We start from the raw sequence: 27,123 nt of genomic DNA, 5'->3' as shown, positions 1-27,123 counted from the left end.
AGTTATGTTACTGTTGCAAAGTGGTGGACAGAATTCAAAGGAGAATGGCAGTCAGTCGAGGATAATCCAAGGTCTAGTCGGCCATCTGAAGTTATCTATTTTGAAACAACTTTCATCGTTGAAGAAAAGAATTCTAGAAACAGAAGAATTAGTGTCTGAACTAAGAAAAATACGTAACATTTTTCATGGAAGCATTTTAACGATAATACATGAGCATCTGGGAATATCCACAATCTGCACAAGATGGATTTACAGAAACCTTTCCATTCATAGCAAACTCAGGGGGCGGAGTCATCAAAAGAGAATTTAAAATTAATTCTTGCTAATCTAGAGATATTTTTATCCTGTTTGGTAACTGGTGATGAAACTTGGCTACATTTTTATGATCCTGAAACCAAATTAGAAAGCATGAAATGGAAGCACGAGGGATCTCCAACCCCCAAAAGAGTTTCAAATCAACCATCAACTGGAAAAGTGTTGGCCTCGATTTTCTGGGACGCAAGAATTGCTTTTAATTGGTTACCTTGCACCTAAAACCATAATAACAGGGAAATACTATGCCAAATTAAAAGCTGCAATTCTGGATAATGCAAGTTGGGTAATCGGGGGTTTAATTTCTCCATCTCAAAGCCCAGGTTTCATAGAATAAAATTAAAGAATGTGTGCATTTAAACAATTAACCCCCCCCCCCAATTGCAGGTCAGATCTAATCCCGAGAAACGTTCATAAACAAATTTTTAAACAAATCTTATATCATCTTTGTGGAACTCATTTTAAAGATAAATAAAGAGCTGAAGAGTAGTTGTGGAAGCCTAGTTTGACATACGATCTAAAGATTTTTTTTTTAATAGGGTTGAACTCTTTACACATTAAATACAAGTGTATTGATCTTCAGGGTGAGCACACAGAAAAAAAAATAAAATAAATTGTACCTATGCCTTTTATACTCCGTTCTCAGCTGATAACTTTCTGATCAACCCTCGCACACGCAGCTTAGAGACATGGTATATTGGGGCACATGGCCCTAATCTCTAATAAGCACATAATCTAAAACAAAACTAATCCGAACACTGGCGGATGCGATTTACCCTGTGGAAACGTGGTCGATCACATGCAATTCTACACAGAATGTTCACTTATAAAAATATTTTTGATGTTTCTAACGTTATTTGAATGCCTCAAATGAGTAGTTATAAAAATTCCTCAAGCAAAAAAAAAAAAAAAAAAAACCTGTTTCGGAAAACCTGCGCGGATCTAAAATTTCCTTAAAGTTTCAGTGTCAGGTCGATTATTGATTTAAGGATTTCTAAGCAAAGGCGTCCCTATATTCACGCTTTAATACAACCTTTATGGAAAAATTCTGTAGACTTGAAGATTTTACAAAATTACTGAAAGCTTTCACATCATCTGTTAATTTATTGTTATTTCTAGACAGCTATCTCTTCAAGAAAATGTAGTTTTATACTTTATCATCCTCAGGAAACTGGGGTGTTGTTCATCCAGAAAACTGACCATAGTATACTTACGAACACAATACAATGATGCCTCACAATCTTAGCTGCTTTGGCGCAGAAACAAAACTCTGTTACTTGTTTGTTTGTTATTTGGTTTTCAGGAGCATTAGCAACTAAGGCCATATTGCTCCGGGATATGCAGTGGTCATTTCCTGACCTTTCCTCATCCTCCGTATTTGGTGGTGACGGGCTCGAACCCCGGTCTAATCAAGAAGCCTGTGCTACGCACTGCTGCTCCTTCCCACCTGGCTACGGAGGCGCCACTCTGTTACTAAATGATTCCCCTTTGAAATACTTTCGGCAGATAGTGGTGTGGTCGGCATGAGCGGAACCGCATTTACATTTTATGTAGCACACGTGCTTCAGCACTCCCCCCCCCCGCTACAGATGATTTTAAAGAACAAAAATTCCTTTGTTAAGCCGGCGCCAATGCAAATAATTTCATTATGCAATTTTTGCATAATGAAAAATCCAGCCCTAATGATCAGCAGATCTAAACAATACCGTTGTCGAGAGAAATTCTACAGGCAGTTCCAGGTCACTCGCTAGCTTCTGCACTCATGCTACAACGTACTCCTATAGCAGCCCTTCTCATTAAAAATTCACTTTGTCTTATTCGTGTTAAAATTTCAACAGACAACAATGGTTTCTTTCAGAAGCCGGCATAACAAATTATATTGGTGAAAGAAAGAGTGACGTTACCGAGTGACTTTGAACCATCTATAGAATTTCTCTCGACTATAATACATTTATAAGAAAAAGCGGATCGCTTACAGCTTGATTATAGCGGATTAAAATTAAATACCCGATTGAAAGTAATTCGCTAGCTACCTTGTGTCTCATTCCGCATACTTTTCACCCACATAATTAGCGGTTAAATCAAGCGTTTGTTGATAATAAGGGATCGAATTTTAACGTGAATGCGCCGTGGAATAACTACTCAATGACCTTGACCTGCCTATATTCTCTCTACTACTATAGTTCTCCCTCTCCTAGATATTGTGAGAGGAATACATTTGAATTTATAGTTTAGTCACTTATAGTTGAAAACCTCTTTAGCTAGGATTACAAAAAACGACATTAGCTTTGGCTCGCACTGGCGCAAAGTGAATAGGAGTACGTCCAGATTTATTTATTTTATTTTATTTTATTTTATTTTTTCCTTAGGTTCACTTCAGTACAACTGGATATGGGAAAAATACCTTTTTAATATCACTCTCCTCCTTCCGTGGCAAAAGACTGCTTAAAACAACCAAATGAATTCTAAATATGGAAGCATCATCATCACGGTGAATTACTTTGAGGAGGGATGCTTATTAAAATAAATATGTAAATAAAATTTGTTTATACTTAGGGGCGGCCAGGGAAGTTTACAAAAGAGAGAATACATGAACATTACCGTATTTTGCAGTTACGTGTGCAAGAACACGAGTAAACTCAAACGCACCTGTATCCTATATACAAAGGGTACTAGGAAAGTTTTGCAATATGGCGCAACAATGAATCACAGGAAGCTGCTTGTTGCTGCATGTTGAGACATGTTCATACGTGCATAGTAGCCGCCGCGCCAAGTCGATGGGCTCAGTTATTCATTAGTAGTGAGAGTGTAAACTGCTTGCGATGGCATCGTGGTCACGAAATGAGATAAGGACAGTTTTGCGGTATAATTTCGTGCGTGGTTTAACCATAGACCAGTGCTTAGAAGAAATTACTCTTGCACTAGATGATGATTGTCCACATCGTACAACGATATTCAGGTGGTATAGAGAATTCCAAAGGGGAAATTTCACTCTGCAGGATTCTGAGAGGCCGGGAAGGCCACGAACGTCAGTTACGGAGGAAAACGTTACTGCTGTGAGGAAAATGCTTGACGAAAACAGGCGAGTGACCTACCAACAGATAGAGGATACTTTGGGCCTAAATGCACCAGCAATTCGTTCGATTCTGCAAGATCATTTGCACGTGAAGAAACTTTGTTCTCTCTGGGTGCCGCATCAACTGACTGAAGAGCAGATGACACGACGTGTGACTTGGTGCCGGGAGATGTTAAAAAAGTTTGATAAGGGACAATCTCGGTATGTGAACAACATCGTGACAGGTGACGAGACTTGGCTGTACTATTACGATCTGCCGACCAAGGCTCAAAACAAAGTTTGGGTCTTTGATGATGACGACACACCCGTAATTGTCAGAAAATCCCGATCTGTAAAGAAGAAAATGATAGCTGTATTTTTCAAATCGAGTGGAATTGTGGAACGTGACGTTTTGGACACGCAGAAGACAGTCACAGCTAAGTGGTATACTGAACAATGCCTGCCTAAAGTCATTGGATCTATGAAGAACCTGCGGCCAAAGTCAAGAATGGACACCTGGTACCTCCATCACGATAATGCTGCAGCTCACCCCGCCAAAGCCTGCACCGAATATTTGACCACGACAGGACTGAAACTTCTCGAGCACCCTCCCTACAGTCCAGACCTTGCACTGTTCCCGCATGTGAAAATGAAGCTAAAAGGGAGGCGGTTTTCCAGTGATGAGGACCTTCTACGGGCTTGGGACAACGAGTGTGCTTTACTCCCTAGTGAAACTTGGCAGAACTGGTTTAAAGATTGGTTTCAGAGGATGGAGAGGTGTATTGAATGTAGAGGAAATTACTTTGAAAAAATTAAATAAACAAAGCTGTATTGCAAAACTTTCCTAGTACCCTTTGTATATATATGTATGTATTTTTTTTGTTTATTTATTTTTTATTTTTGAAAAATAGTCTTTGAACTTTTTAATCAGACCTCGTATATTTGTACGTGTGCGTATTATGGAGCATAAACTTATCCTGAAAGAGTGAAATATAAACCAGTAACAGCTATCTAAAATATCCTGATTTCTAAAACAATAAAACTTACATTTTACCACTAAAACACGAATAAAAAATTATATGCACAATCAGAGAATACAGAATTATACATAAATTACGAAACAACAACTTATATTTTTTATACTGTTTTAAGGGAGCCGAAGACATGTAATTTAATGACGTCATTCCAAATGCCCTTCCACTTTTTAAGCTAGTTCACAATAAAGTTCTGACTGAGTTGGTAATTTGAATAAGAAGGCAAACTTGCGAATTTTCTACAGTCAACTGACTGTGAACATGATTAAGAAAACAAGAACAAGACAAATAACTGCTCGCAACAGTAGCTAGTTCAGAATGCAGAAAAACAATGATAGAAATGCAACTTTCTTAAGAGCTGATTTTTTGATTGTGTGTGTCCTGATATGAAGGGTGGCTCCTAGACACAAGCCCATCTCCACCTTTTACTCCTGAGAAAGCTCAGAACGTCTGCAAGACAGGCCTGAAAAAAAGAGCATTATGTCAGGCCATTTTGCCACCAGGGATTAACTAACACCTGGATCCACCATTCTCTATGTGTGCTGTAATGCACAAATCCTGCACCTACCAGAAGTAGAAACTAGAAGTAGAAACTAGAAGTAGTAAAAGTAGAAGTAGAAACTACTAGTAGTTTCTTAAGAGCTGAGAAATTTTGAAGGAAGCTGAAACCAAGTGCGGTAATGGTTTTCGTTTTATGACATCGTTTTTCATAGCAAGAAACCTGGAGCGCTGGTAGCTTGAGAATTTTCGGTGGCTTTATCAAGATATAAAATATATTTGGACTGTGAAGCTGAAGGTCCTGGAATCGTCACGCAACTTAATTTTTCAAAACAACTACATACTAATTAATTTAATAAATGGCATAAAAGCTTCATGATATAAAAATTATGTAAAATATTAGGAATAATAATATACTTGTGCAAATACGGACCTAATACTTCATATTTCATCGCTATCGAATATTTTTAATCTTAAAAAGTTTCAAACAATAATCAAAAGTTACTTGTGAGAAAGCTAAAACAAAGATAAAAAAAAGCCTTGTCTTTCCCAAGGCACAAAATGTTCCAGTATTCTATCTTTCACTTCCACTTAGCTCATCTTACCTTAAATTGAGCTAAGTGTGAAATTGGGGGGATAACAGCGAGTCTGGCAATTCCCCCCAACTAAGTGTGATCAAAAATTTCGGGAATTGAACTAATATTTGGGAAATTATTAAGCTTAAGGCTATTCGGATAAATCTTTTTCAAGCAGACTTAACGCTGTATAGACCGATTCCAAAAAATTCGTAATAGGTTTCTTTTGGAATTGCTAATAGTTCTTGCGTCGCGTTCCAAATAATTTTCTCAGTTGTTTTAAATCTGTGACTTTTCAAGAGGACTTTATTGGTAAGCAAAAATTATATATCACAGGGAACTAAATCAAGTGAATATGGAGGATGAGGGACTACAGTTCAGCGCTTCATAAGAAATTCTTGATTGAAAAGCGCCGAATATATAGGGGCATTATCATGATGCAAGCGCCAATACCCACTGAAGGCCACTTTTCCAGCCGTTTTCTCATTGCGAAATTGTCGTAGAACTGTTTTGCTCTTTTCCTATATCACTATTTGACAAAAAATGACAAATTCATATCAAAATCAAAAAATTGCGATAAATATGATCTTCGCAGAAGATAATACACATTTTATCGAGAATGTACTGCTTTTCTGGCCTTGGAAAAGACAGTTTTCCATTGAGAGGAATGGGCCTTTGTTTCCAGATCATAGCATTGCAACCAATGTCACCCTCAATGATGAAAGAAACAAACTTCATCAATATGTTGTGCCCCAGCAGCAGCATGTTGAAGGTGTGAGAATCCGCCAATGTGTGTGTGTGTGATCAGTGAGAATTAGAGACAAACTTCTGAAACAAGTCGAATTCCCAAATCTTGTGTTAAAATTGATTGACATGTGCCATAAGAATATCAATTTCAATAGAAATTTCGCGAATAGCTGAACATCGGTCACTTCTGATCAAATCACGAACAAGCGATTGAGTAATTGGTTTCTGAAGCTGAAGCGTGGCCCATCTTTAAACTTGGCGAGCAACTAAAGCCTTCGAAAGACACATAGCACTACTCCGAAAGTTATTTTTAATAATTCGTGGGTTTCTGTTGAATTTTTTCCTAATTTGAAATAAAATTTGATGCAAAATCGCTGCTTAGTTTTTTTTTTTTTTTTGATTTGGTAGTTGTTGGCGCATCGGCTTCTGTGGCCATATTGCACCTCCCAAGGTTTTTGCAGTACTTTGATCCAAGCCCGAGGCAGGAATCGAACCCGCGACCTTTGGGTTGCCGGGCAGGTACTTTACCCCCTGGGCTAGCCCGGTCGGCGCTGCTTAGTAAAATCACACTCATTTTAAAATTCTAAGAAACGCATACACCTTCCATTCAACACATGATTAAATGACTAATACCAACTGTATTGGATAAATGAGTGATTCATGCGTTAATGTGTTAAGATGAGTCACAGAACATGATGGGACAAATGGCAACTAGTCAGATTTTCTACTTTTAAATTTAAAGATACAAATTATTTCTCAGAACTTTTTGGTTTGGGTTTGATTGGAGCATTAGTAACGGAGGCTTTAATGCGCGAAAATCAGGTCACAGAGCAGAACATAATCCAAACTTTTTGATCACATCTTGATCGCTCAGTGGCGTTGAGCGATCGAGCCTATACCAGTGGCGGATCCAGTAGGGGACGTCGTCCCTCCCCAGAATCCAGGTAAATTGGAACAAATAAATGTACTCTTGTGTTTTATGATATTAAGTTTCTGCATGGCAATTATTCGTGTTGTATGTATGATATGTAAAGACTAGTTGAAAATTTTGACAAATTCAAGCTAATTCGACTTTAATTTTCAGTTATTGTCAATTACATAAATCATTATTGTCGTTATATTTCTCTCCCTCATCCCATAGAAAAAAAAAGTCCTGGCCCGTAAGTAGACATAAAGAAAAAAAAAAAAAAAAAAAACACTGCATGGTACACTCTACTGGCTGCGGTAGCCCTACAAATTATAAAAAGCGTAATTAAGCTAGGTAAGAATGAAATCTCGAGCAATACATGGTGTCTCATAGCGTGGAAGTTGGCAGGGTTGTTAATGATAGTATGCTACTACAACATGATCTGTCGCAAATCCGCCCTACCATAGAAAAGTTGGGCAGATGGGCTGAGAAGCGACAACTGAAGTTTAATATTGACAAATGCAAAGTACTGCATATGGGTAGAAATAACCCCAAAGGAACGTACCAACTGTGTGATACTACACTTAGAGTGGTAGAAAATGAAAAAGACTTGGGAGTAACTGTGCAGTCAGATAAGAAGTTTTCTGAGCAATGCAGACAGGCAGCAAAAGCAGGTAATTTTTGCTAGCAGGGAAAAGGAGGTGTTATCCCTTTGTATAAGGCAATGGTCAGCCACACCTTGAGTACTGCGTACATGTCTGAAGGCCTCATTTTAGGAATGATGTAGATTTGCGTGAGCGTGTACAGAGAATGGCAAAAAGATTGGTGAGGGGAATGAAGGGATCCTCTTACCAAGAGAGGCTTAAGTTCTTCAAATTGCAGCGGCTGGAGACTAGGCACCTGAAAGGTGATCTGATTGAGGTATAAGGCTTTGAATGGGTTGAGCACGCTGAATGGAATTCTTCCACTTGCTCAGATTACGAACTTAAGGGAGCATAAATTCAAACTGAGGAAAGACAACTGTAGAATAGATGTGTGGAAATTTGCCTTTAGCCAGCGGGTGTTTAATTGCTGAAACAAACTTCCATCTGTCGTTGTGGAATTTAATAGCTTAAATAAATTCAAGGAGAAACTGGACAAACATTTAGAGGGAATGGTTGCGTGATTTTTTTTTTTTTTTTTTTTTTTTTTTGGCTGATGCTACATACGCTCGCTTTCTTGCATCACATGCCTCTATTACTATCTCGCAAAAAGGATTCTTCTGCTCCTATGCTTATCTTTGGTGACACCCCGACTTCTAATCTCTCTTGGCACAAGCATATTACACAAATTGCTTCCTCTGCATCTAAAAAACTTGGTTTTCTCTTTCGCTCTCGGTGTTATTTTTCTTCCAAACAGTTGTTCATTCTGTACAAATCGCAAATCCGCCCTGCCATGGAATATTGTTCCCACATTGGGGCGATGTCCCCAAAACCTCTCTCGGGCTTCTAGATTTCATTCAGAAGAGGGTAGTTAGGTTAATTAATGACTCATCTCTAACAGAGTCTCTCCACTCGCTGTCTCATAGACGTACTGTTTCTGCTGCATGCCTTTTTCTACAGATACTTCCATGGGCACTGTTCTTCTGAATTGGCTTCTATAATACCCGCTTTCTTTCAAAACAGTCCGAACACGTGTCGCCAACATCCATTTACTGTCCAACTTCAAACTCACAGAACCAACTTTTCATCTTCCTCGTTTATTCATTCAACTGTCGTTTTCCGGAACAACTTTCCTTCATACGTATTTCCTGAAAATTACAGTCTACAGAAATTCAAGTGTAATGTCAACAAATATCTTCTCTCGTCTTCTCAATCTCCAACCCAAGCACGGTACTAAGTACTATAGGTTCTAATAATTCTCATGTTTGGGGTTTTCATAAAAAAAAAAAAAAAAAAAAAATCTTTCAAATAAATATACAGTACTTTCGTGAGCTGGGAAGTAATGGAACAAAATATGTGGACTATTTCTAATCATCTTAATTACCAGAGGATTTTAATTTAAACTAGAATATGCAAAATTCTCCATATTTTTCGGATACCATGCCCACTCTGTTGGGAGTGCTGCTTATTTCAAATTTTTCCTAGATTTAAAATAGTAAAAACGGACCATAACAGTGTCGCTATTCAATATAAATTTACATGCTTTACTCGATGCAAATCCAGGTGCTTGTTTGTGTTTTGCATTAGATTTTCATAATATACAAATGCTTTTATGACCGCTTTCAAAATCAGTAACGTTCCAAGTGCAAAAGAATAGTTGATAGTAATGATGGACATAATCGAATAATTTCCATAATCAACTATGAAATTAAAAAAGTTCTAACGATCTAAAAGAAAGAAAAAAAATGACAGTGAACGAATTATGACTCCAAAACTAAAGCTTAAGTGCTTCATGCTCTCTCTGTCTGTATTTCCCGTGCATCAGTCACATTTCAGATTATACCTAACTGATTATCAAAAATCCATAATCAATTTTTTCTTATGGATTTTCTGAATTACTGCTTTTCTGAATATTCAAAGCGCTTTTGATGTGGGAGATACAATGTCAATTAACAAAGTCTTATAGGACTACTACTTTTAAAATTAACTAAAGCAACAATTTGTTTATTAATTCTATAACGTTGAGAAAATCTACATACAGAACATTCAGTACACTAAACTAGTTGCTTATTTGCAAACGATGTTTCTGAAAACCATTTTGGGATTCTGTTATTAAGTTAAAACAAAAATGAATATGACTGTCTTCAGACTTAAAGGAAACTGTTTCTATTCTTGTCAGTGGTAAGTAGTCGTGGCATGTGATGTAAGAAAGCAAGCTTATGCAGCATCAGCCAAAAAAAAAAAAAAAAAAAAAATTTACAAAACAATCCCCTAGTTTCTTCTTAAATTTATTTAACCTATCAACTTCCACAACGACAGATGGAAGTTCGTTCCAGAAATTAACCACCCGCTGGCTAAAGGCAAATTTCCGTACATCTGTCCTTCCTCAATTTCAATTTATGGCCCCTAGGTTAGTAATCTGAACAAGTGGTAGAATCCCATCAGAATTCAGCGTGCTCAACCCATTCAAGGCCTATACACCTCAATCAGATCACCTCGCAAGTGCCTAGTCTCCAGCCTTTGCAATTTGCAGAACTTAAGCCTCTCTTGGTAAGAGGATCCCTTCATTCCCCTCACCAATCTTGTTGCCCTTCTCTGTACACGCTCAAGCAAATCTACATCCTTCCTAAAATGAGGCCTCCAGACCTGTACGCAGTACTCAAGGCGTGGCCTGAACCATTGCCTTATACAGAGGGACAATCACCTCCTTTACCCTGCTAGCAAAATTCCTGTATATCATTGACAACACCCCATGACCTGCCCTGGCAGCCTGTCTGCATTGCTCAGAAAACTTCATATCTGACTGCACAATTACTCCCAGGTCTTTTTCATTTTCTACCACCTTAATAGTACCACACAGTTGGTACGTTTCTCTGGGATTACTTCTACCCATATGCAGTACTTTGCATTTTTCAAGGTTAAACTTCAGTTGCCACTTCTCAGCCCATCTGCCCAAATTTTCTAGATCCTGTTGCAGTAACACACTGTCATTAACAACCCTGCCAACCTTTGTATCATCTGCAAACTTCGATACTAAGCCTAATACTAAGTAATAGCATTGTACCTACGAATAGGTCGACAATTTACAGTTCTGCGAGGCGTCGTGAAGAAAAATTTGCGTTTTATAAATATAGTATATAGAAATAAAGTAAATAGAAATAAAACTATTAAATAGCAACGAAAGGAGAAAGAGAGAATAAATTGAGAATAAGGATACTGTAGGAAGAATACGTTCTGAAAATACACTTCTGTGCAAAATTAAAGGACCAGTCAGGTTTTCACCTGTAGCTTCTCATAGGAGTGGCTTGGATATGGGAAAAGCATACCAAAGGAACATCGTGAGGTACAGAAATGATGAAGGAAACAACACCGACACAACAACGGAAACTAAACGGTACAGAGGGACTTTATTCAAAAATGGCAATATAGCACTGGCTGCCATGATACAGATGCATCACTGCCAAAGATGGAACAAAGGGAAGAGATAGTCCTCAGTAGGAGATTTGGCCACCCCTAATGTCGATGCAGGCTTTGCACCGCCTGTCCATACTTAGAACAATGTTGTTGATAAATTCTTGAGGTAACATCGTCTATTCCTCTGTCAGCGCCCTCTTCAGCTGGTGAACATTTTCTGGTGGGTGTGGACGTTCCATTAGGCGTCTCCCAGAGCGTCCCTTGTGTGTTCGATGGGATTTAGATCGTCGGAAACGGGCAGGCCAATCCATACGAACAATGTCCTCACTTTCCAAAAGTATATCACTGCTGCAGTGCGATGGGATTTGGCGTTATCATCCATAAACGCGAACTCGGGAACAATGGCACCTCGGAACAGACGCACATGGAGAAGGATTACCTCAGTACAGTAGCATGCACCGGTTACAGTACCGCCTTTCAGTATCTGGAGTTGTGTACGACCATCCAAGATAACGCCTCCCCAGAGGAGAACACCTCGACCGCCATATCGATCCCTTTCAGTGATGTTTGCGGGGTGATACAGTGTGCCAACCTCACGCCAGATTAGCTGACGTCCAGAATCGCTGCTGAGACTGAATCTACTCTCATCAATTAAAGAGTACCTTAAGTAAAGATTTTGTGGTTGTAACCTTTATAAATAGTGTTGGTCCTTAAGTTTTGCACACCAGTGTAACTGAGAATAAATGACAACATTTAATGTGGTAGTAACAGCGGGCTGAGATGCTAATCTGTCTTATCTGTCAGATCTATTATCTGTTTGCAATGCAGTGATTATTTAACATTTGAAATGAAATGCCTTTATTTTCAGTTTAATCCCCCCCCCCTTTTTTTGTTTACTGTTTTTCTTTCCGTTCGCTTCTTACTTAGCTTGCCATTCTACTGACAAATTCTTTAATTTACACTTTCTATTTGTATTATATTTGCATTTATATATTTGCGTTCTATTTGAGTTTAGAGATACAACATAGCACATAATGCTTTGCAGCCATCGATGTCTTTCTTACTGTCTATTTTGTATTTTTACTTTTATTAATTCTTTTTTATTTATTTGATTCAAAATTTATTCTTCATATAAATAGTTTAGTGATAAAAGTAATGGAATGAAAGAGAAATAGAGAATTGAGACATATATAATGTATATAAACACGCACATAACGTGCAAATTACTTGTCATTTCAATTAACCTTTAATTGAACATGACTGAATGCTTGACGTGTGACGAAAACAAAATCACTTTCCTTAGCAAACTCAATTCAATATTACTAAGGGCAGAGTTGCATATCCATGTATCATTGACCCTAACTTTACGTCAGACCATCTAATTAACTGACGTTGGCAAATCGCATTCCAAACCAAGTACTCTCTCTCTCTCTCTCTCTCCCCCTCCCTTCAATGTGCATATATTGATTCAGGTTGCATTCCTCCCCAGGTTGTGTGGGTCTCATGCGGAGATACTTCAATTTAAGAGGAAAAATAACCACCGCAGTTCCTAAACGTAAGCGCTTCTAAAAAAGGTTTTTTTTTTTTTTTTTTTCACTAAATTTTACGCATGAGGATGACCTTTTTCCATTAGTGGTATTCATAAAATAATTAAAAATGGCAGTTGTTTCGACTACAATACATATAAAAATCATTTCTCTGTCATAATGAAGTATTTTAATAATGAATTTCTTGATCAGTGAAGCGCATAACAAAAAAACTGTGATTCTTTTATCTGCAATGAGAAATGCCAATTGGTTGATAAATCCCAGTTTAAGAAGCTTCATCCCCAATTATCATCCATGGCGACTCTTGGAAATTTTCGCTTTAAATAGCAATACTGTATAATACATTTCGTGGGGAACTGGTTGGCTTGCCAGGTAAAACGGAGATCTCGGTTAGCATAAGCATGGATAATCGAAATTATACTTGTAAACAGTTAGCTATCTTTAAGTTAACTACGTATAGGGTGATACGATTCCTTGAATTGTGAACTGAAGCGTTATCATACAAAAAGGAGAGAAAGTGCTTATCGGCATTCTTTGATGGATTACATGGAATATCTTGTTGGTGCTGTAAGCATCATGTGGTAGTTTTGGGAGCTAAAAAGTTCTTTGGAACTTCCTTGCTGTCTCTATGAACAGGTGCTATGATTTTTCATTTATACTAGTGAACATTTTCTCAGGAGCTAAAATCCTTTTGCTTCTGCATCGTATTTTCTCTCAGTCCCGGCGTTTAAGCAGTAAACCACGTTTCTCTCTGCCACAAGTTTTGATAGGATTTGCCCAAATTCTGTATATCCTTCCGTGGCAAACCATGTTAGGGTTGCTTCTGAGCACAATTGAGAAACCCAATGTCAAAACTACTTTTACTCATGTCAAATGATCATGAGCTCAGATAACTCGCTCTTCGATATTTTTTTTTTTTTTTTTTTTTTTAATGAGTTAAGTTGCTGCATCTACAAGTCGTCCAGATCGAACGCATCCGTAACTGATGAGCTACGAAGCAAAATTTCCCATTTTACAGTTTGCTTAATCTTGGAAATACTGTAGTTTAAAGTAGAGCTTTCCAAAGTTGGTATGGCATCGTGTCTCAAATTTTGGCACCATATCAACATTGGCTTTACTCTGATTTACTTTCATTTACATTTTATTTAATCAATTACATATATTAATGTAACTGATTAATTAAAATGTAGTTACTATCGCTATCTCTTATTCACTATAAGTTCACTCCCTGTAAAGCGCAATGGACTAGAAAAGTGTACAAATACTTCATTATTTACAGAATAAAATGTTATATTAATAATATTAAATACAGGGAATTCGAAATATAGAAAGATTAACATACATATCAGTTTCTCCAGAAATTCGCATTACGCATTTATGTTATTACAATTCACATATATTAAAATAATTTATATTACGTCATATTATTATATTATACACTATAATTTAGAGTCTCTAAGATCTATTGTCATCGAACTTTCGGTCAATGAATAAAGTGTCAAAATGCTGGATAGCATTGCTTGGGAACATCCCTCTTAATTGAGTTCAGACTGGTGAGTCATCCTGAGTGGGAAGTGCTGATTCTACTAGTTTCTATTTCTTGTTTTTGAGAGTGGGATAATATCTTCTACGGATGGGACATCAATCTGACAAGTTAGCAGCTAAAAACCTGCCCAAGTGTGGGAAGGTTTTTAGTGAGAACAGTGAAGTTCCAGAGTCACGCCAAAAATTGACTAAAAGAATAGATTTAGAGATGGTGAACGGGTTCCTTTCCAAACAGTTATTGTTACGATGAGAGGCAGGTGCCGAGGATCAGATTTCGTAGGCATATTAAACGTATACGTGAAAGGCATCTCTCAATATACTGACCATATTATGGCAGCCCACGAGCTCTTGGCCCTGAATGCAGCATGGGTTTTCTTTTTGGTTTTTAGGAAGGGTTCATTGAAATTTACGTGTTCATCCCACGTTAGCCCTATGTTTATATGGGAATGAAACTTTCCGAATCCTGAATTTCCTCTTCGTGATTATCATACAGGCACAGTTGGCACTGTTTAATTGGTGGCCAGCTATCTGTAGTCATTAGCCGATGAATCTAAATCAATCAATAAAGAACACTGTATAAATTCTGGGGTCTTTTGATATAATGAAGTCAAATCATCAGAATAGAAGATAAAATTTGGGTTTCTTGTTAGGAATTAATACATTAAAAAGTTACATTTACTTCTTCACGTGCTTCATATTCGGCGGCCAGGAAGCCCTGGTTACGTCCTTTCTCTTGAAAGCTAATAATGAGCTGGATCTCGAATATTTACAAAATTCTGGGCGGAATGTTGAATTACTCTATTTTTGGCACACGTATTGTCTGTTGGTATCATAAAAGTTTGGAAAGCACTGACTTAATGAATATTTCCTTATTTTGTCAAAAATTTGATCACTAATCAATGCTGCAATTTTTAAAAACGATTTTAAAACCTCAATATTATAAATGGATAATTAAATTAATCTTTAATATTTTTTTTTTGGGTGGAGTTATAAAATAGATTTATCCATTACTAACTAGCTAGTTATCCTGATACTGAAATTAATATCAAAGCCTGCTGGGAGGCCTCACATCAAGGTTTAGTCACCAAAGCTGGTGATGAAAAGTGAAAACAAGCTGTATTGAGAGGTAATTTTACATTTAATACATAATATGCAATAGTTACAAAATGTATTTATTTTATAATTTAGCCCAAAAAATATGGACGATTAATATAGTTAAATACGCAAGAGAACATACTGCACCTACAAGCTCATCACTCCCTAACACTGATTGCCATACTCCATAATGAAGTACAGTACTGTAGTTACTTTTTCTAGTGTCCATAAATTTGCTTTTCAACTATTCTAGGGCTTCGAGAAGAGGTTCTTAACCCTTCTTCTGCAGTCATTTTCTTCCCAGTTTTTCTCCTTGCTACCTCACCTCTCTTATTCTAGCTTCCAAAATTGTAAATGAAATGCACGGTCATAAAATTGAATTTTGGAAAAATAAAAAAATAAACTTTGTTTAAAGCCACATTCTACGCAATAGGAAATACCGATTACGTTATGTACTATCGAATCAGGAAATACCAATTACGTTATGTATTATTTATAACTGCTATATTACAAGGCAGCGTAAAATGTGTTGCTTGAATATCGCTTTTTCTTTCTTTTACCACACTGTTGTTTAAACAAAAAAAAATAATTAATAAAAATAAGTAATAAAGATAAAATAAGTGTTTTCGGTAATAATATTGTTTCAACGAAACAAAGTAGTCGTGCAAAGTATTGCATACGTAGTGACAACAAAAATTTGCCAGAGATAGGTGTGTGGCCCCGCATTTATAAATGTTTTACACTTTAATCCATATAAGATCTCTACAGAAATTTTTAAATATGTATAGAAAGTGCATCGGAAACTCCTCATGGCACATCTGGTAGCCTGAAAGCTAAAAATAATATCAATGCCTGCTAGAAAGCCTCACATCAAGGTTTGTAGTCTCCAAAGCTGGTGATGAAAAGTGAAAACATGGCTATTGAGAGAAGGTAATTTTACTACATAAAACGCAAATCGAAAATGAATTTTGACGTGGAATTTAAGTTTTCGAAATTATATATCGTTTTAGGTTTGCAAATTCAAATGCTATAAACAAAAAAAAAAAAAACATAAATAAAATAATGTTTAATGGTCAATTCTAATTAAGCACTGTGAACCTCCAAATACTTGACTTTCATCTGCCATTTGTGGAATTTAACATATTCAATAATTCTAAGACCTCTTAAGAATTTAGATTAAACTTTAAATTTCTACATGAACTCAAAGTAATCTTCAACGTACTTTTATTATGCACAGTTATAAAGTGCAAGGGTTACTGACAGCATATTTGCACTCGCCAGCAATAATTAATAAAACTCATTCTTCTAAGATCAACCTCCTAGTGATGATTAATACTTGAATTCAATTTGAATTGTTAACTGGCTTCAGGATTTTAGAATAAAACAGATGATTATATAATGACAACGTATACAATGATTACGTACTGATCTAAATTGCCTACGAAAACATCTTTCGCCATTCTTATCACCACTAATTTCAGCTATAGCAAGTTCCACTACTTTCATCTGACACGGAGGTAAATATCACTTTTAAATCGTATTAACAACACAAGCAAAGTTCTAAACTTCCATTCAACCACAATTTCAATACACCCATTCTTATAATTTTATCGACAACACCTCAATCACGAATACTAGCAAAATCACCTTTATCAGTTACTCACTGGCACAAGTTTAGCCGCTAATCTTAATCCTAAATATCTATGTCCAGATGAGCCCGTCTTCAGCAGCACTGCTAATCATTTAAATCAGGGGTGGGCAACAGCCGGCTCGCGACGATGTTGAATCTGGCCCCCTCGGTAAATGCATAAATATAGAAAATCCATAACTGACTACACTCGCCGTAAACGTTTGGCTTAATTCGGTTCAATCGAGAATCGCGGCCAGTACAACAGTAACCAAGTGATTCTACGCAGCGTCAAAGAGTTATTTCCTAATTATTATTGTAGCATCGATCGAACGAAGTTCCTCTGGGTTTGACTTCTTATTGAAAAAAATAATATTGGTGCGAGATATTTTATGTTTTATGCCTTTTCTAATTATTACAATTTTTAATTTAATATAATTTATAGCCCATAAAATGAGCCAATTAAAAAAAAAAGAAAAATTGATGCCGAATGCCGCATTTTCAATGATAATTGGACATTCAGATATTTTTTTAAAAATACATTAATAATTTGGTAATTCAAGTAATATAACATTTTTTAGGTTCTGATTTTTTTTATTAAATCGTTCAATCTAATCCGGCCCGCATCATGATGCGAAAATTTCATTCGGCCCGCTGACGAAAAAAGTTGCCCACCCCTGATTTAAATGTTAAAGACGATGCCAAAATGTACTCACCAGTGTGTGGAACGGACGTGCCGGTTGAGCCCATGTTTTCCACTTTAAAAATTGCGGGTGATGATAACCCCATACAGGAGCCGAAACTGGTAAACTCCGGTTTGGCACCTCGAATTTCGTTGGCATATTCATATATGACGAGAACACCGATCAAAAGATGCAGCGAAACATATTTCCTAATCCTTAGAAAACGTATGGAGAGGAGAATAACGCAACCGGCGGAGTCTGCACACCGTGGAAGAAGCAACTCATCCCATGCAGCATTAAACCGAGCTCCACCAAATGCGGGAGTAGCACATTCAGCCAACGTACACCCTGCTATGTCACAAGTGGCCAAACCCGACGCACGCCACCACTTTCAAGACACGGCAGAGTGAGTGTAATTTCTATAGGTGTCGCGCGAGCGATGACGCCACAGTTTTGCGAACGCCAGAGTACAAAACATCAGCTGTGTGAGTAAACAAACGACAACAGACTCCCAATCTCCTGTTAAAGTAATCCGGTCTGAAACCGAGTCGGGTCTAACCAGTCACGTATGTCGACTATCCGTTTGGCAGAATGAGGAACAGAAACACCAATCCTGTTACAAGGAGGCGTGGTACATGCAACCTGCACTGAAACTATCGTCCTTCTCAACAGCCTTGATCACAACAACCTCTTTTCTCATGGCATTCGGAAATGCTGCAAGGGTCGCTACCAAGCGGAGAGAAAACTGATCGAGGTACAGGTACGAAAGGGGGGGGGGGGGCGAATGCTGCATCCTTACGTACTTCGTCCCTCGGGCAGCATTCTTCCCAGACAGGAAGCCATTCGGCAAGCTGGCAGCATGGACAGGTTATTTGACTAACGTGGTGGCTTATCTAAATCAAAGCGGTCATACCCACACTAAGAACCTGTTCTTGCACTGCCATGGTATAAGTGTACTAAGTACGAGCGGGAGGAAGAGAAATAAAGCATGTAAAATTAAAGATTAAAAACAGATTAAACTACTCGAGAACGCATGTTTGCTTTTTTTTTTTTTTAACCTGCCACTCAACAGCAATCAGTAAACCGTGAAATTCCATGAACAGCAAATAAAAGAGCAAACGAATAATTAAAAGTATAAAACTGAAAACATGCTGAATAAATCAGTAATTAAAAAAAAAAAAACCGGTAAAAGTTTTTAAGGCTTTTTAGCTTCATTATTGGCACGATCTACAAAAGTAGTAGTAACCAATCATGAATATATGAGCACCGGTACGAGGTAAGCATTTGGGCCTTGATTACCAACCATTTTCTTCATTGGGTTAGCAACTAAGATGAAGCAACCTCGACGGACCCAATAACAGGGAAGGAGGCGCTCAATGTGAAGGAGGAGAAAAAATCCTACTCCACCATTTCATATATATGATCTGTCATTCTGGCTCGAGCCCTGGAGCACTCGTTCCTTCATATGCTACCATTGCCTGCTTGCTCTTAGAAAAATAATTCTATTACTTCTGCAATAATAACAAATATGTTATGCCATTAACCCTAAGATTATTTTGATATTTTACACGAAAATTACAATAAAATTAAGTAAAAAATAATTAAATAATGCATCTAAACTTATAACACCACTAGTGATCATTGTATTAGACTCGCACCCAACATATACCTGCAGTAACTGGAGCCACATCCGAATCCAACCCACATTGTTTTTACCCGGGGGGCAGACAATGACGTATTAAGAAAATATCAGCAATGCAGTTAGTTTTAAATTAAAATAAATCAATCAACAATGCTGTATTAATATTTTATTGTATTTTAAACACAAAAATTTTTAAAAAATCATTGAAAAAAAAAAGAAAAGAAAAATATATTCATAATGTAAATAATTTTACTTTTTTTTTTTTTTGTAAATAAATAAGTGTTTCAATAAAGCAAAGAGCATCGGGTTCAATTGTACTTTTTCTTGGATAAGAAATCCAGTTATACAAAACTCTTTCGCTTACTGCGTTGTTAGTAGGAATGGCAAGAATTAAATACCTCCTGTTCTCCCATAGTAGAGGAGGAGGGGGAGGGAATGTAGTCGATGAAGGTCAGGCGAAACTATATACCCTACCTAAAATGTCACTTGCCATCTTGACTCGATCTTAAATATTCTTTTAGCAGCATTGTGTGCGGGTATATCAAGAAATGCGAAATAACGAGCACTTCAACATGCGTGGAATGTAATCTGCTTTTAATTTCTTAGCGAATTACAGATTATTCTCAGACGTTTTGTGGTACTTACTGTACCACTTCTTCAGTGACTGTATACAGCATAACTAGTAAAATTATGGTGACTTCACTGTCTTGGTATGTATGTGAGGCTATGATGGTAAGTACAGCATTACAAGAATGTAAGTAGTCATGGCTATCTATTTGCTTAAGTTTAATTTTATTAAATTTAATCTAATTAACTAAATTACCAACAAAATTTTAAAAATTATTTAAAACTGCTAAAATTAATCTTACCTGATGGTTACTAATAGCTATCGGTTGACTAATTTAGGATTTACTGGTGTTATGCATATAATTACTAACGACTAAATATTAACAAGTAAGAAATGTGTAATGAAATTAACAATTACATGTAAATGAAGTCACCATAATTTATCAGTTCTGCTCTCTTTACCATCACTGAAGAAGTGGCATAAAGGTACCACGAATCTGTAATTCTTTAAGAAATATTTAAATATGTAATTCTTTAAGAATTATTATTAAGACAGATTACACTCCATGCAGGTTGAAGTGCTTACTATTTCACCAACTTTAACTTCTTGACTCGGACTATGGTGGTTCACAACAGCTTTGGAACTGGAGATGGGGCTGCGTTCATCTCGTCTCCCCCCACCCCCCAAATTCCAGTACCAATTTCAAAATCTAAATACAGTACTTTTATTTTATTATATGAATAATATATACTTTTTAAAAATAATTTTAATAGTAAAAAATGAAAATGCAAACGATTTTGTACATATGACGATCAGCTACTATAAGATATAAGATTCTTCTATAAGATAGAAGAACGAATGCTCCTGAAAACTTTAGTGTTCTTTTTAAACTGCTGCTGGAAACTTTTAACGGTGTCTTGTACTAAATTTAATATTTCATTTTTAGTGTTGATTCCATTTCTAATTCTGGAGACTGAGCACAAACTCCATAGGAGGGGGGGGAGAATAGTTTTGAATCTAAAAAAGTAATCGTACCTTCTAGGCCAGCGATTCCCAACCTTTTTGACCCGCGGAGCCCTTTTTAGAATCAATTTCTATGGAGGAGCCCCTGTGCCGGAGCCACTATGTGCTCTGCTTTGCCTCGTCGTCTGTCCGTCTCGTACTACAATAATTTTGAAACTAATGGCAGCAAAATGATTGAACGTCGTCTGCTAGAGAATGCGAAAAATTCAACTTGGCAAATTTTTATTCAGAATGTGATTTCTAGTTTTCTAATTTATGTTTCTAATTCTTTAATTTCATTCAATTTTTAGCTATTTTATTTTCCTGGAGCGGACGCGGAGCCCCTGGGAAGTGTACGAAGCGGAGCACAGGTTGGGAACTACTGTTCTAGGCTAATGTATGCAATTTATAAACATATCAGTAGTGTAACGTTGTACGTAATTCAAATTGCACGCGCACACACACGTGATAATTCAGAAAATAATGTTACTTTGAAAAAAAAAAATAAATAATAATAAATAAAAAGAGTTACTTTCTATATGTGAATGTTTGTTGTTATTGTATTAAATTATTTGCATTCGAAAACTAAAACCTCACCCAACCCGCGAACCGCAAAATTAACTAAAGCTGGACCCGGTGAAGAATTAACACCAACAACTACAGTGTTACAGCCGAGCGATCATTATATATGCCATGTTTAGAAATAATTAAATTGGGAAGGTCCGGATAGAGCTCGCGCCACCTTTGTTATAAAGCAGGCTTTGACAATTATCAAGGGAACACTTTCTGAGGCGTCATGGTCATTAAAAGATCACCATTTTAACTTGAATTTCATAACATACGAGTGGTGTGACAGAAGCTTATGAAACAAGCTAAAAAATTGCGACTTTTTCTGTGAAGTCTCAAGGTTGATTGCCACATAATTTTGGAGTTTTTTTTTTTTTAATTTGTATTATCTGTTCCTTCACTGTCTTTCATATTTACTATCATTTTCAGTTGGTTCTTTGCCCTTTATTTACCTTAGTATTTTTCGCAAATTCGTGAACGAAAGTTTAAAAGGAGGAAAGTATCTCTCATTATAACATATCAACTGGATTGTGCAATGAATTTAACAATGTTCAGAAATCTCCTGATAATGATTTAAGATGGAAGACGATCTGATGCTGATTAATACATTGAGGCTGTACGAAAATCAGTCGTGAATGACTGACTTATAAAGGTTTCAGAGACTGTTAGACAGGTGCATATAGTTTTTTTGTATCTTTGAAAAGAAACTGAAGAGCATCTACACATGTCCAAAGTGGTTGCAAGATGATGGCCCCCACAAAATACCGTGGAAATCTTAAGACAAAAAAATTCAATTAAAATAATGTAAGCAGACGGCGTCACTAACCTCTAAAAAAATTTTGTATTCAGGATTATGGCCAATATTTTGCGAAGAAATATTATTAACTAATTATATTTAACAAAAGGTACCAAACATTAACGGCGATTACCATGCATAATCAAATGGATTCTATGAAATATAAACGGCGAGAAAAAGTGACAAAAGATATCTTGCTTCTTGAAAATGCACAGTTTCACAAGGGTAGAGTTGTTCATCAAGCGAATGTCATTGTGAGGCTAACCCCCCCCCCCCATTCTTCAATTAGATTTAGTCCCCCAGTGAGTATTATCTTAAAATATCTTAAATTTAACCTTCGTGAAAACAAATTTTCAGATGATAATGCAACCAAGCATCTGTTAATGGCTTTTAGAGGAGCAAGTGTCAGAATTTTATTTAACAGGTATTTCAATGCCTGAAGGAAAAATGGAATAAGAACGTTAAGTACAAGGTCATTGTATTAAAGAAAAAAATATTTTAAAACTTTTTTTAATGTCCATCATATCTTCGAATATAATGAATTGTATGACCAAAAAGATTCGTGTGTGTACATCTATTATCGTTTGAATATGCTCTCCGGATGTCATGTTGAGCAACTAAGAATGTTGAGCATTCTTCGAAAGAAAATAAAAAGGAAATGTTTCTGCAATTGGCTGCTTACTAACAAAACTTCGACAGGGAAAATCGTTCAAAAAAATCACAACAAAAAGTAACAAGTAGCTGAAACAAATTAAATTTTACATGTATGAATATAACAATGTCAACCTTTGCAACAGATGTTTAATTTCACCAAGCAACTCTACAGGAGCTGTCAACATCAAAACAAATAAAAGATAAAAGTTCGCATAGCAGAATGCCTTCACACAGTGCTCAAATTCGAACACTGAATAAAACCGGTTCAGGATATCTATCTTATCAACAAGTTACTTTTTAATGCCATATTCATTTACAAATTGCAATATTTACTTCCTTTCTGGCAATACACCTCTGAAGCTCTTGATAACCACCTACAAGTTGATGCAGTCTACACAGACATATCTAAGGCATTTGATAAAGTCCCGCACGAACAACTTCTGGAAAAACTTAAGCTGTATGGCATCCGTGACCCTTTGCTCTCATGGCTACGCAGCTATATTACGCATCGTTCCTTGAGCGTTATCATCGATCAAGTGAACTCAGACTGTTTTATACCACTAAGCGGAGTACCACAAGGCTCTCCCTTAGGTCCTCTTCTCTTCATTGTTTTCGTAAATGATCTTCCTTCTTTCATCTACACCTCCAATGTTCAAGTTGCTCTCTATGCAGATGATCTTAAGATCTACTCAGCAGTGAAGGAGACTACCGATTCTCAACAACTTCAATGTGCTCTCAATAAATTCTCTCTGTGGCTATCTCTGAATGGCTTGTCTGCTAACCCCTCGAAGTGCAAAGTTATCTCTTTCTCATCTTGCAGATCTCCACAACTAATGAATACGGAGTATAGTATTAACTCTGTGATCATCGAAAGGTGTGACCAAGTTAACGACTTAGGGATTCTCTTTTCCAGCAGTGCTAAATTCGATGCCCATGTCCTTAAAATCACCAGCAAAGCATTCAAAACACTGGGATTCATCAAACGGAACACATACAAGTTCAAAAACTACAGATATGCGGTTATCCTTTATAAAACTATTGTACTGCCAATCCTTGAATTCAGTTCACCCATCTGGAATCCTCACACAAAGACTTTAACTAACAAAATTGAAGCAGTCCAAAAAAACTTTATCCGTTACCTTACGTACCGCAATCCTCTATTCTATCACTCAGTGTATTATGAATCGCTGTGTGATTACTTTCATCTAAGGCCTCTGTGCACTAGAAGAGTTACTGCTGACATCGCCCTCCTAGCCAAAGTAATCACTGGAATTTATGAAGCATCTGATATCCTGAGTAAAATAAACTTCAATGCTCCCTGTAGACAAGTCAGGAACCTTACACCGTTTCGCCTTGACTCTGCCAACACGGACTTAATGAAGTTCAGTCCACTGAACAGAATCAGCAAATCAGCAAATGACTCTCGCATTGACTTCTTTGACAACTCCCAATCACTGATGAACTCCATCCACAAGTTTGCCTCTTCACTTAAACTGCAAAGTGACTAGCTCACATCTAATTATTGTAGCTTATTATTTGTTATATTATTTTTCTATTCTCTAACGGATTAATTATTACTTGTTTTACCGGTAACTTAACTTAATACAATCCTCTTTTGTACATATGCTTTGTTTGAATTTGTATCAATGTTTATCGTCCTGTAGGATTTCACATTATTGTTATTATGTTTATTGATCTGATCTCAGATACACTGTTAATGGTTACCTGTTGTGTATCTTTTTATTAATAAAATAAAATAAAATAAAAATAAAAAATATTAAAAACAACATTTTTTTTTTGTCAAAAGGTCATCCAACGCATGCAAACACATTATATACCATCTTTCATATTTTGAGATTCGTGCATCACGATTAACTGCGAACAGTAATGTAGCATCACGAGCTAAGGATTAGGCGCAATTATTTTTTTATTTAACTTTCATTTTTCTCTTTTCTTTTTGTTCCTCCGTGAGCTCAGGGCCTGCATCTTCATCACCACAGGATGATACTCAACTGATTACGAATGTGCTCGAACTTCGAAATCCTCGTGGCCATCTCAACGTTTTGAGAGAGGGAATGTAAAACAGGAACACCTTCAGTTTACACCAAACGGCCCTTTTGAGAAAGAACCAATTGAATCCATAGCTCAACGAACGGGCTAAGTGAAACACTGTGGAATATAAAAAGTACAGGTCAAAAATGTTCGCGAAACTAATGTACGCAGGGTGTTACATTTCAGGCGCTTTATCAAATAGTAATAATTCATGATTCATAATTTAAAAAAAATAAAAAATAAACTAGAAAAGGCTTATGCGCAGTCAAGAACATTTATTTTCTGTGTATCCGACATACTGCTCATTCATTCTTCCAATCAGCAAAGGAAACAAAACAATATAAGATAAATGAATAGCCTATGTGGTACGTATGGGGGGGGGGGAACAACAACACCATAATACTTATCAGATTTCTATTGGTTCGATTTTAATAAAATTTTGGATGGCTCGAAAAATCTATCTAAAAGAGCCAAATAAAAAATTCCATTCATTGGGAGTCGAGTTATTGGAAACCTAACTGAAAGGTACTAAAAAGGCCTGACGTAGCCCAGTGGTCAGGAGCGAGCGTGCATAGCACGCGTTCCTTGAGTGGACCGGGGTTCAAGCCCATGACTACTAAATACGATAAATATTTGTATTGACGATTTATTGTAAATTCTACTGACTTGGTTGTCGTGCTGTTATTTATTAATAGTTTCGTGTGACACAAGAGTTAAATAATTTTCAGTTTCATTACATGCGGACGGACAAAGAAATAACTGTCCGATTTAATTGAAATAAGAGATGCTTTGACAAATAGTTTTAAAAGGTTCAAATAAAAAATTTCATTAAAGTCCATCCACTAATACAGTATATGCTAACGCGCCTAAAATTAATCCCGCTTCTCTCATATGCTTGCAGAGATTTAGGAACGTGACTCGCGAAAATAATACAAAAGAAGTAGTAGTAGTAGTAGTGGCACATGATGCAAGAAAGCAAGTGTAGGAGCTTATGCAGCATCAGCCAAAAAAAAAAAAAAAAAATCACACCATTCCCTCCAAATGCCTGTCCAGTTCCTCCTTAAATTTATTTAACCTATCAACTTCCACAACGACAGATGGAAGTTTGTTCCAGCAATTAACCACCCGCTGGCTAAAGGCAAATTTCCGCACATCTATTTTACATCTGTCTTTTCTTAATTTGAATTTATGTCCCCGTAGGTTGGTAATCTGAACAAGTGGAAGGATCCCATCAGAATTCAGCGTGCTCAACCCATTCAAGGCCTTATAGACCTCAATCAGATCACCGCGCAGGTGCCTAGTCTCCAGCCACTGCAATTTGCAGAACTTAAGCCTCTCTTGGTAAGAGAATCCCTTCATTCCCCTCACCAATCGTGTTGCTCTTCTCTGTACACGCTCAAGCAAATCTACATCCTTCCTAAAATGAGGCCTCCAGACCTGTACGCAGTACTCAAGGCGTGGCCTGACCATTGCCTTATACAGAGGAACAATCACCTCCTTTTCCCTGCTAGCAAAATTCCTATATATCATTGACAACACCCCATGACCCGCCCTAGCAGCCTGTCTGCACTGCTCAGAAAACTTCATATCTGACATAAGTGTAACTATCAAAGTCATAACACGTTCTCTACCTCAACCCCGTCGCATCAATGTCAATTTTAGCGTTTCGGCCAATATTATAAATTTTGTCTGACTCCCGGAGCGACCAAATATGTATTAATTATTTATTATTATTTTATTTTGTAATTTGTGATAAAACTAAAGTCCACGCTTTTCACAGTGGACGACAACAAAGTCCTATTAAAAATGTAAAGCTGAAATTGATTCTAAAATCAGCTTCGACTTATTGATTTTGAAAATCCTCTAATTATTATTAGCATTCATTATTGTTCTCTCATATTTCTTATTTGCTTAATAAGTGTACTAATTAGACACAGTAGGATACTTCTCATTAATTTACTAACTGAAAGAAATACTTTTTGCCAGTTGATTCGTTTGCACAAATGGAAAATCATCCATGTTTCTTATGTATCAAGAGGCTATTCCTCCTCCCGCCTCCCCGACAAGCAAACCTAATTGGAAGGTACTAATAGTTTCGTGTAACACAAGAGTTAAATCATTTTCAGTCAATCTTTACATGAATGGTTTTGTCCGTAAAGTAT

General features: G+C 36.8%; 1 protein-coding gene across 2 annotated transcripts in view; it reads right to left on the bottom strand.

Moving 5' to 3' along the window:
- The window catches only part of LOC150084211 (serine/threonine-protein kinase 26-like), a 250,688-nt gene that overhangs the window by 149,471 nt on the left and 74,094 nt on the right, over positions 1-27,123 (bottom strand). The window contains exon 1 of one of the 2 annotated variants that reach the window (XM_090375929.1): positions 17,714-18,334. The exons of the other annotated variant lie outside the window; for it this stretch is intronic. Within the exon in view, the coding sequence (XP_090232055.1) occupies positions 17,714-17,845 (132 nt within the window). The 5' untranslated portion in view covers positions 17,846-18,334. Of the gene's footprint in view, positions 1-17,713; positions 18,335-27,123 lie in introns of those variants that run through there. 2 annotated transcript variants of the gene reach the window in all.

The sequence above is a fragment of the Mastigoproctus giganteus genome, chromosome 6 (genome assembly GCF_048544385.1).
Source record: "Mastigoproctus giganteus isolate SK-2022 chromosome 6, ASM4854438v1, whole genome shotgun sequence".
Classification (NCBI taxonomy): Eukaryota; Metazoa; Arthropoda; class Arachnida; order Uropygi; family Thelyphonidae; genus Mastigoproctus; species Mastigoproctus giganteus.
Note: the sequence above shows the minus strand (reverse complement) of the source record. Positions and strands in the feature narration are given on the sequence as shown.